Raw genomic sequence first — 12325 nt, 5'->3', positions numbered from 1 at the left:
AATATCAAAAGGCTTAGCCCAAATCCTACAAAATATTTCATTTTACATTTATTTATATTATAAAATATATTAAAAGCAAACACCTTTTCACGAAGAACAAATATATTGAATGTCTTATGTTAATCAAAAAATGAATGGATCGGACCTATTCTAAAGGAAGAACAAATTTGTTTGTTTTTATTTTATTTTATTTACAATAAGCTACAACATTTAATTTCAAGATAAATTGCATTATTTGAATTCAAGATAAATTACACTATTTCAAATTCAAGAAGAGTGTTCAATTGAATTAAATTGCACTACCTATGTTAATTTTATTTTTCGTATATCTATAATAATTTATCAAATTTTATGTATATAAACGAATAGCCTTTTTCAAATTCCCTAATTAAAATTTCTTCCAATACATAAATCTTATATAAAAGAAACTACTAATTTTTCACAAACACCTTCATCAGAATTTGACTCATCAATTATCGAAACCTATAATACCCAACTTCCATCGAAAATTCCAATGACTTAAACACATAAATATCGTCATCCAAAAAAAACAAGAAATTAAAAGAACTAGAGAACCTTCATCAGAATTTGACTCATCAATTATCGACATCTATAATACCCAACTTCCATCGAAAAATTCCAATGACTTAAACACATAAATATCGTCATCCAAAGAAAACAAGAAATTAAAAGAACTAGAGAACCTTCATCAGAATTTGACTCATCAATTATCGAAACCTATAATATCCAACTTCCATCGAAAATTCCAATGACTTAAACACATTAATATCATCATCCAAAGAAAACAAGAAATTAAAGAACTAGAGAAATTTGACTCATCAATTATTGAAAACTATAATACCCAACTTCCATCGAAAATTCCTATGACTTAAACACATAAATATCGTCATCCAAAGAAAACAAGAAACTAAAAGAACTAGAGATCGACTACATAAATAAAGTTAATTTATCATATAATCGATAAACTAATACTTATTATCTCAGAACATCACTTTCTTTAGGTAAAAAAGTTAAAATAAAAAGATAACTTTCTGAGATAATAATTGAGTACTATTTTTATAATAAAATGTACCAAAATCAAATCTTACACACAAAAAATAAACAAGAAAAAGTCAAAATTGATTATTATGTTGATCATCAACTTCCCATAAAGCTAAAGCTTTAACAACATAAGCAGATAGAGCCACAATAGTAGCAGCAAAGATAGGAGGAACAATTAAATCCATTTGAGATCTTTTAAAAACTTGAGAAGGAAAACAAAAAACCTCTAATGGAAGATCCAATGGTATTCTTACATATCCTTTTTCGTTACGATTATGATCATGATGACAAGCTTGAGAGAAGGAAGAAGAAGGTGTTATCGCGGTAACAAAGGCTAATTCTGGAGAAAATGATGCCAACGCTACGATTATTGTCAGAATAGTTGTCCATGTTGCTGCATAGAATAGTAATGGTAGCCTTAGTGACACTCTTTCAACAATTGAGTTCAAGAAAGTGAAGTTCATGTTGTTGTTTTTATGTAAGAGAAGAAAGAAAGAATGAATGAATATAATGGGGTTTTTATTTACTTGTTTATTAATTGGTCAAATCAAATATTGGTATAATAATAATAATTTTATTATTATTATAATAATAATAAGGATATTTTGTTGGTTGGTGGTGTTATGGGAAAGATAGACCTAACCCTTAACTACCTTTGGAAATGATATAATGCACAACATGGTTTCAACTTTCTAACTAGTTTAGTTGTTAGAGTTTTAACTTCTTGTTTGTTTGTTTTTTTTCGGGTGGAGAGTGGGGGATGAGATTCGATACTTCACGAGACAAGGGGTTTCGAACCAACTGAGCAACTCTCATAACTCAAATTAATAAGGTTTAACTTACGAGTAATATATTGATCGTGTAAATTTTTTTGTTATTGTTGTGTTATTACGTTATTTTTTTTTGAATATAATACATATTATTATCTCTAATACGAATGATAGATCGTTATTTATTCTATCTTAATGAATTTATTTTCTCAAAGGATTAAAAAAACGAGTATGGATATTCTGCGATAATGATTTGGAAGATTCAATACTAAAAGTCGTTGAGTTGAGAAGTATAAGGTATATATAAGGTTCAAGTACGAATGGAGATAAAAAAAAAATACATTTTTTTCGGTAAATCTCAAATTTTCGTAAATAAAGTTATCTGATATCTATTAGGAAAAATTTTATTTTTCACCATTTAAATGAATTTTTGTGGTAATAATGGATGGATTATTGGTTGACTAATTCCTCCATATATATATATATATATATATATATATATATATATATATATATAACAAGATGAAGTTAAAAAAGGAGAGGGTTGCAACTATAAAAAACTACTATTTTTGCTGGACAGCGTGGACATGGCATTATATTATTTTAATTTATTTGGTATGGGTTTGGTGAGAAAAAATATGATAATTATTTCATAATTTTAATATAAATATGATTTAAAAAATATTAAGTGCTCAACATGACTGTAATATATTGCACTTTGACCATCAATTTAGGTGTTTTTTTTTTCCTTCATTATATAGCACAGAAAAAATGAGAATATAACGAAAAAAAAAAGATAAAGAAAATAATGATAATGAAATAATGACAGTGACAATAATAATTATGATGATAATGATAATCATAATGACTATGATAACAATGGCACTTCCATTAACTCAATGTGATTAAAGGTTGGATGGAAATTGATGGCACTCTTCTTTGTTTTTTTTTTTTGTCATAATTAACTTGATCGGGACTTGGATATACGCACATAGATACTTAAATTTGTATAACATTGAATAAATAATACATCCCACATGTCATAATACACATAGAGTCACGTAAAATATGTGTCTACTTGATCAACTTTAAATCCGTAAAACACATTTAGGTATTATGAAGATGACCGTTAACTTGATTTCAGAGGACAACTATGTCCTCCAACTTTGAGTGTGTACAAACAGACACTTAAACTTGTATAAGATTGAACAAATAGACACAGATGCCCTACGTGGCATAATGCACGTAGGATGTCATGCAGGACACAAAATTGTCATGTAGAATTAATGTATTTATTTGTTCAACTTTTTACGAGTTTTGATGTCTGCTTGTGGACACCCAAAGTGAAAAAAATCGATAGTTGCTACCTGACGTCAAGTTAAAGGTCATGCTTATATATTATGCCTTCCTCCCTCTATAATTGAGAAAGTTGCAAAACATAATACAAAACTCGATAGATGCTACATACCGCTCCTATATTATTCTTCATTTAGATAATCAAGTTTCTATCTAAACTCCGTGCTAAGTCAAAACTCAGATAAACAAATTGCAACAAAGGGAGTATAATTCAACTGAAACTGAGGAAAGAACATAGCAGAGAAAAGATAATGTGAAATGGATTTCTTAAGAACTCAATGAACAGAAAACACTGCATGGGGCAAGTTCAAATCTAAATACAAGGATGTATTATAAACACAGCAGAACTAGACGATAGCATAGCCGATACAACACCGTTGGCATCGCCTTAGGCAGGTCAATACGAGAATGCTCTTTCTACTTTAAGAGTTAAGAAAAGAAAACCAAGAGCGGAGAAGCAAAGGGCAACGAACATAATCACTATCATTGTCTGCAACGAGATGTAGGGGGCGAGGAAAAAGACTATGGCAATTGCAAAGCTCTGCCAAAGCTTAAGTTGGGCAAATGCTCCTTCCTGTTTAAGCACCAAATGATTAGATGTTTAGTGTAAAGAAAACGATCATCCAACGAAAGACAAAAATGTAGGGAAAAGTTGGAAAATTAGTACCAGATCATCCTTGAAGAGTATCCCGAGCAATGCACTTAGCTGGGTATTCAAGACTCCATCACCTATGCCCCACAAGGCTGCAACGAGAAGTGGATATAGTATGCCAAGAGCTCCAACAGTCACACTACAATAGAGAAAAAAACGATAAGATTTCAAGTACCAGTGTCAACTTCTTCCAAAAAGTAACAAAGGAACATTACACGAAGCAAACCTGTGAGCCAGTAGAATCCATACCAATACAGCACCCTGAACTAAAGCTCCACCCGAGACAATCATCGAAATAGATGAGAGACCAAAGGTGAAATGCCCAGCCACTAGAGAGCACTGAGACAATGACCAGCCAATGATACAATAGAATAATTATCACAGTGTTATATCAGATAAATTCAAATTATGCCTGGGTACTACTATCAAATCTAACAAACCCACAGTTCTCTAGAGAATGTGAATACAGAGTTACATATTTTGAAGTAAATTTGAGAAAGCTTACTGTAATAAGTAATGTCTAAGATTTGCATAAACCTATTTGAATATACAGTTTAAACTAATGCGATTTCTTCATAAGTTTATGAGAGAACATGTTTACAGTTATGTAGGATGCTTTCATAAGGGAAGGAACAGAATGGATATGTCGTGCGATCATATTCATTTTAAAGTTTCTTACTAATTCTCCAAATAAGTTGTCATTGAACTGTTATAATAATATTTGAAGATTTTCAATGTTTACGAACAATAGCAAACGCTCTTTGAGTCTTCTTTTAATATTCACTGTGTTCACGTGAATAATTGATTATCCTTCAGTCACGCTGAAAAAACTAATACTATATAGGGAATAATTATAACAAGTAAATAGTTGCACTAAAGTAAAAGCTCTATGTCATTCACATCAGTGTTTACTCTCAATACAAAGTAACTCAAGAACAGTATTCTAGTTAAAATTCTATCAAACATAATAGATACTCATTGCACTTTGATGACAACATAATTTGCCACCAAAGCACTATACAGTAGTTATATATTTCCCAGACACAAAATCTTTGTATCTCAATGACTTAAATGCACCTAAAATACAGCTACAGTAGAATGTTTGCAATGACTATTTAATGGATGATCTGTTACTTGGGTTAGTTCTCAATTCAATACCACTACGCTTCTATCCCTCAAGATTACCAATTACTCTCTCAGACCAAAGTACATTCATTACTACGACTACCTTAGTATAAATAAAAATGCAACAAAAAATTATAATTAAAGGCGTATGATAGACTAGAAACACAGCAAAAGAGAATGTGACAAATTTACTGCTCTAGTTTCCTCGTAGAAGACTGAAGAACGTACCACAATGGTGGCAAACATGTCAATAGCATGCCATCCAGTACCATAAAGAGTAAAAGCAGTTTGCTCAAAGAAACACAGTCAAACTATAAAACGAGTCAACCTATGACTCGTTATGGGGCTGCCTTTAAGGGCAAAAAGAAAGGGCAGTAGCATTTGGCAGGGGGTTGTTAATAGTTGCAAGAATAAGCTCACTCCATGGAAAAAGCAATACCTATCTTTTGGGAGCTGGCTGATTCTTACTAACAGTACCTTGGATGGGATTCCTACGTAGACTATTTCTTAATTCAGTATGACTACAACAGTTGAAAGGAAATTAGACTCTATAAGGAAAACTTCCAATGGACTGGGAACTCAAACTGAAAAAAAGATTCATCTGATCAAGAGGCAAACAGTTATTAAAGAAAAGAAGCATGGTGGACTGCGGCCGCGGGTAAGGAATCTGAAAATGCATGATAAAATACTTTTTTAATGGCTCTAGAGATATAGTAAGGGAAGTGATAAGATTTGACAGCAAGTTTTGGATGCTATATATGGTGCAAAGTTAGGGTGGAAACGAAATCCTTCACAATTGAAAAGCTGTGGGGAAATCTGGAAGATGATTAGTGATTGATGGGATGAATTTCTACCGGTCACTAGATTAGAGGTGGGAAATGGTAGGAGGATTAGATTTTGGATGGACATTTGGTGTGGAAATGAGAGCTTCAAAAGCAGGTTTCCGGTCTTGTTCAACTGTGCTTTGAATAAAGAGGGTTATCTTGTAGACTTTAATTTAGCAACTGAATGGAGTGTTACTTTTAGAAGAAATTTAAATGATTGGGAAATAGACAGTGTTGCCAACTACTACAACAATTGAATTCATGTTCAATAGAACAAGTCATAGCAGACAGGTTAGTTTTGGTTAACAGTAAGGATTAGGTATTCTCGGTCAATAACTGCTACGGAATGTTGTTACAACAGTTTAGTGCCTCACTGGCCTGGAAGATGATTTGGAAAACCAAATCACTGTGAAAGCAGCTTCTTTTGGTTGGCTAGCAGCTAGGGATGCTTGTCAAACACAGAATAAATTAAGGAGAGATTTTTCCCTGTGCAGCAAATGCTATTTCTGCAATTCATAGGAAGAAACTATTGAACATCTTTTCTTGCATTGCAAATATTCAAGACAATGCAGGGAAATTTTCTTTAGCATAATGGGCATATCTTTGGTGTTACCAGAGAAAATTAGTAGCTTGTTGGTATTCTTTAAATAAAATCCTTACTTAAAAAAAAAATGAAGCGATTGAATTAGTCTATTACTGATTTTGCATACTTACAAGTGCATCAAAAACCCCATATACGGCCATTGCACCACCAACACCACTCTCTCCCATCGTAGGCTGAACGATATACTTTGTGAATTCAGCCCTGAAACACATTGTAAATCAAAATACAGCACAAGAAGCTCCAAACTCTACTATAATGAACTATTAGAAGCACCATTACCATACAAATGCTTGTTGTAAACCTGAATATGCAATAAGAGGGATGATCAAAAGCATTCTTATGTCTTGTAAAAGGGTAATGATAGACTTGAGCAAAGTTGCCACAGAAGAAACGGAACTAGCGGAGGAGTCTTGCTGTCTCGCCTCCTCTTTACCAGCTCTCTTACTTAAGAAGCACATCAAAACGGCACCAAGGGTTATAGTACAAACAAAAACCAAGAAAAGTACAGTTGTTCCACTAGTGCTTCCTCCCTATAGCATCAGAAAACTAGCAAATCTTAGTGAAAGACAAAAAAGATCTTGAACATTTGTGCATTTAATCTCAGTAGATGTTTACCTCTTCGTCTCTCATCAAAGCAAGAGTGATAAGATTTCCGACAAGCTGCAGGATGACGAAAGTTATGTGCATGGAAATATCATCTGAGTAGAAATATATATTAAGAAGCTTTACTTGCAAAGTGCATAAAAGGTACCTGATGACTTGCAAACATTCCCCAGAATACACCATTGAATTTACCAATTATAACGGCTTCATTTAAGATATGATCATTTGCATGACTGCGTGCTGCGGAAGTAAGATATGTTCCCTAACCACAAATGACAAAATTAAGGTTAATGCTGAAGCCGGAAACAAAGTTCAACTCCTAAAAGAAAGTCATACCTGCCCAACCCATATTATGGAGGCAGCAAAACCAAGGTATAAAGAAGCTGGGACCATGGTATACCTACAAGATAGTTTAATCAGTTGCTGACAATTGAAATTCATGAACATCCTAAACAAACATGTATCAAGAAAAAAACACCCAACACCTTACAAAGTGTTAGCATTAAGAAAGAAAGCATAATCCATAAAAGATGGGTAGTATTAAAGGAAAACAGGAAACTTGTGTAAATGGACTAAATTTATATCTATGTTTGATGCAGGAAAGATAAGTACGTGCCAATTAACTGAAACACAATTTTAAACATAATTAATTTCAAATATTTATTCTTTAAAATCTCAAAGGAATCAGGCAAGAATTAAACTCATATTGTAAAATCAAGATGAGAGAACTTCTGAAAATGTTTTGATCATTTATGAAGTATTTAAAGGTCATTGACTAATTTCCTTTGCATTAGGCCCATTACGAGTCCAAAATAAGATATATATAGGCTATAGCTCATTTATATCTTTTCAAATAAAGTATAACTTAAGTCATATCCTAGAAAATCAAGAGAACACGCGTCTCATGGTAAAAATACAGGAATATGCATGAAAAGAGAAGAATTTACGGAAAGTAAAATCTATACTGGAAGTGCTACCAGACTAATGTACCATTAAGTCCCAGATGTAAGCATATGATTCCCCTAGCACCTTCACCGCCCTCGGAAATTAGTATTTTCCAAAGTACCAAGCTCCTAAAGTAAATTTATGAGAAATGAAGAAATGCAAGAGTAATTGTAGGATGCCATGTCTATTATCCTGAAACATTCATTTTCAGAACATGACTTAGTCGCTGCTTCTATGTCTCGAATAGAAGAAATAGTTGTCTAACAGCACATCGAATCATGTTAAATGTTGTCACTTTTGGACCACATGAACCAAGCATATCTTTCGTCTGGTACAAAAGGAAAGAAAAGAAGGCTCTATGCCTGATCGAACTAAACTTGAAGGAAAAGAAGTCAGAGTAACTTTCCCCTAGGAAATTAAATCTCAGAGCTATCAACGGAAAAACTTTAGTCATACAACACTGAGTTCTAAAATCAAGATAGAATTGTTCAAGAAATCTCAAAGATGCAATACAGATACTACCCATTTAAATTATATTGACTTTAGTTCCTTTTCTTTTTTGATAAGGAACATTGACTTCAGTTGTTATGGAACAACCAAACAGCTCCCAACTTGGTTTTGATGACTTCTTCAAGTGAAAGGTAAGGAGGAACAGCAGAGTTATCCAGAGCCAACTAAAAGTCATCATAGTCTTCCAGGGCTACAAACATCTATCGAGCATCATACCCAACTCAATAAACTCTTTACAGACCATTTGTTGCAGCCACAACAGAAAACAAGGAATATTTGAATAAGCCACTAAATAAGTCCAGCCACAGCGATGGAGAAGATTCAAGCTTTAACTACACTATAATGCATTAGGACTACTATCAAGTAGAGACATCTGTAGTCTGATATTAATGGACTGCTTTGTAAAGACAAGCATTTACAATAACTGACTAGAGACAAGAGGACATCGCCATCTCTGATAGAGCAAGCAGACCTTGCTACTGTTAACTGTTTTAGGGGCTTCAGTTATCATATTCAGTTAACCTATGAGCAAAACATATTCATCCTCAAGCATTTCTTCATTTTCTTCCACAGTCCGACTCTATGTTTCTATGGTATTGCAGTTTGTCTTTCTGGCATTACCTAGGAGAGGAGAATTCTGATGTTAATAAGCAATTGTCCTTCCTTGACAAGTATGTGCATAAAGATTGATGGAAAGTTTGCCCTGATAATGCTGTTACTAATTCTATTAACATCAAAAGGACGACTATAACATACGTTTGGCTGGCTTCTATGGTCTTGCAGTTTGTCTTTCTGGCATAACCTAAGTTTCATAAAGTGGTTGCTAAACCAGCAATGTTGTATGGGCAGAGTATTGGACGGTCAAGAACCTGCACATTCAGAAGATGAAAAAGATTAGGAATGCAGATATTCTGGACAAGGTGGGAGTGGGCCCCAAGGTAGACAAGATGGGAGAGGTGAGACTGAGATGGTTCGGGTATGTGAAGAGAAGATTTCAAATGCCCCGGTGAGGAAGTGCGAGAGGTAGGCAATATGGGTCTTAGGAGAGGTAGAGGTAGGTCGAAGTAGTACTGGGGAGAGGTGATTAGACAGGACATGACTGAGGAGAGGTAGAGGTAGCTCTGTAATTACTTCAATAAACATCTTTGTGGCTAACGCCACAACCTCACAAGGAGAAATATGAAATCTGATAGATCTCTATATTTATTTGAATGGAGTACAAGATTCATATTTCCATTCACATTAAGGATAAATAAGCACACAAACATTGTTAAACACGAATCCAATTACAAAAGAACTATAATCACAACTTAATACATAAAATTCGATCATTACCAGCTCAATAGCCTAATCCTAATCCTTCCTATTGGTCAAAGATTCAATCTTGGAAAAGTAAGATGCACTAATCATAAGAGAAACCATACCAATTAGGCATCAAATTGGCAGCTACAAACAACCAATAGCCAGTAGTGCCAAGGATCAAAGCATTCTTCGACCCAAGCTGCCGAACCACCAATGAAGCAAATATCGAGCAGAACATAAATGATAAATACAATATCCCCAGTGAAATGGTCCCTAAGTTTCCTTCCTGAAACACAAAAAGAAAACCTCAAACTCAGTATCACTTCAACGTCTAAGCTCGCATTTGGCCATACATTTTGAAAATTTGATCTTTAAACTCTGATCACTTTTGGGGGCTTTCACTCACAAAATTTCAAACTTTTTCCAAGTAAAATACACTTCTAAACACAACTTCAAATTCAAAAAATCACAACAAAAACTCAAATTTCAAAATCTATAGCCAAATGAGAGCTTATAAATCACCAAAAAACAAACAGAACTCTATCCAAAATCACAATTTTACACTAAACAACCCCATTAACTTCATTAAAAATAGATAGTACACAAAAACCTTACTGTATTAATAGTGCTTTCAAGATTCTGAGCAGCCCCATAAGCCAAAAAAATCAACAAAAAAGCAGAGCTCAGAATATAAACATCCCTTTCATGATTCACAATTGAGTTCTCATTTTTCGAAATTTCAACAACAAGGGGTGCTTCCTCATCCACAGCCATTAACAAACCAAAAATTACAACAAAATACCCAAACCCCACCAATAAATTTATGTACACAAGTGTATATATACAACAAAAAAAAATCTTTTTTTTGTCAAAAGAAAGAGAAATTGAGTGACACCATTTGCCGGCAAAAGGAACTATAAAGAAAACAACATATAGATAAAGCTTAAGCTACTGAAGAAAACTGATGAATATGACAATAACAAAACTTCAGCGGCCATAGATTAATGTTTATTGACAAAAAATTTAGTATATTTTTTTTCAATTTTGGGACAAATCAAGATTCTTTTTTTTTTATTTCATAGAAACAGACAAAAAGATTTGATTTTTATTTTAAAGTAAAGAAACTTTTTTAGGAATATAAAAAATAAGCACATGAACCATGATTACAGATTCAACCCAAGTGGTCAGTGGTCACCATAAACTTTTTTATCGTGTTAATTAAACACTCTAACTTATAAAATAATTGTTTAAATATTTTTTAAATTTATGTATTATATCAGCCTAAAATATATATATATACTAGACATATAATAGGAATAAATTGAAGTGTTTAGTTATTTACTTGAATTTCAGTTAAAAGTGTATAGATGTAAATTCTCAAAATTAATATTTTATCTGTTGAGACCAAATTTAAGTATGTAATATTGTACTTCATGTCTTAATTTATGTGACACTTTTCGTACATTAAGAATCAAACAATTTAAGTTTAATCAAAAATTTACGTGTGAAATATTCAATTTTTTTTAAATTTCTTTTTATTATTACACAAATATATCTCATGTTTAATATCGTAATTTAAAGGTTTTATGATCACACACAAATACAATAATATGTCTAAGATGGTAAATTTTAAAAGTATTACAAGGTCTTTTTTTTTTCTTTATTATATTTTTTGTCAAGTAGCGAAAATGCACCTACTTAGCGATAGGTTCATTTAAATTTAATATTTTCTCTATAAAACGTAAATTTATATATAAATGTTTATTAAAAATAAAGAACAGATTCAAACCCATATAAAATACAATAGATACAATTTAAAAATTATAAAAAATGAACTTATAAAAATTCAAGGGAAAAGGCTCAAATATGCCATTGAACTTTCGGAAAAAGTTCATTTATGTCATCAGTTAAAAGTTTAGCTCATTTATGTCATTATCGTTAAAGAAAAAGATTATTCATACCATTATTTTTTAACAATGGTTTTGCAAAATCATTTTTGACACGTGGCCAATTATAATTCGGCCATGTCATCAATTTTAAAAAAAAAATCAGCATTCTGAATGAAAATTGAATTATTTTTTTTATTTTTTATTTTTTAATTAAAAAAATTGATAACGTGACCGAATTATAATTTGCCACATGTCAAAAATGGTTTTGCAAAACTACTGTTAAAAAATAATGGCATGAATGAGTCTTTTCTTTAACGGTAATAACATAAATGAGCCAAACTTTTAATTGATGTCATAAATGAACCTTTTCTAAAAGTTCAATGGCATATTTGAGCCTTAATTCTCTGTCAAATTAAAGTATGAAAAACTGAAAGAGAAAAAGTACTGCACTAGATGTTGGATAAAATTGTACAGGCACTTAATCAAATAATAATTTATTGTCTTTACACATATTACGAACAAATAATCCGAAATTTCGAATCACCAAAAATTCAAAGGATTATAAGATGATTGTCAGGCTTCATATATCAGATTCAATTTGTGAAGCCAAATCTTGTAGTCATCCCAAGCCTTGATATCACAAAGATTATCTACAACAACTAGTTACCTCTTTAGTCACTTCA

At 32.3% G+C, this 12325-nt stretch overlaps 2 protein-coding genes across 2 annotated transcripts; both read right to left on the bottom strand.

Annotated features, from left to right (window-relative positions):
* Positions 1–1119: 1119 nt before the first annotated feature.
* Positions 1120–1540, bottom strand: LOC107030824. Its single transcript, XM_015232062.2, has one exon. The coding sequence runs from the start codon at positions 1524–1526 to the stop codon at positions 1134–1136; it is 393 nt and encodes a 130-aa protein (XP_015087548.1). The 5' UTR covers positions 1527–1540; the 3' UTR covers positions 1120–1133.
* A 1883-nt stretch (positions 1541–3423) lies between these two features.
* Positions 3424–10806, bottom strand: LOC107030959 (UNC93-like protein 3). The gene is made up of 10 exons (XM_015232173.2): positions 10369–10806; positions 9876–10039; positions 7333–7396; positions 7145–7258; positions 7009–7053; positions 6673–6923; positions 6504–6594; positions 4067–4179; positions 3856–3979; positions 3424–3762 (listed from the first exon to the last, which is right to left on the bottom strand). The coding sequence occupies exons 1-10, from the start codon at positions 10525–10527 to the stop codon at positions 3586–3588; spliced, it is 1302 nt and encodes a 433-aa protein (XP_015087659.1). The 5' UTR covers positions 10528–10806; the 3' UTR covers positions 3424–3585.
* Positions 10807–12325: the final 1519 nt, after the last annotated feature.

Source organism: Solanum pennellii, chromosome 9 (assembly GCF_001406875.1).
Source record: "Solanum pennellii chromosome 9, SPENNV200".
NCBI lineage: Eukaryota > Viridiplantae > Streptophyta > Magnoliopsida > Solanales > Solanaceae > Solanum > Solanum pennellii.
The sequence above is the reverse complement of the archived record's forward strand: the minus strand, read 5'-3'. Positions and strand labels throughout refer to the sequence as shown.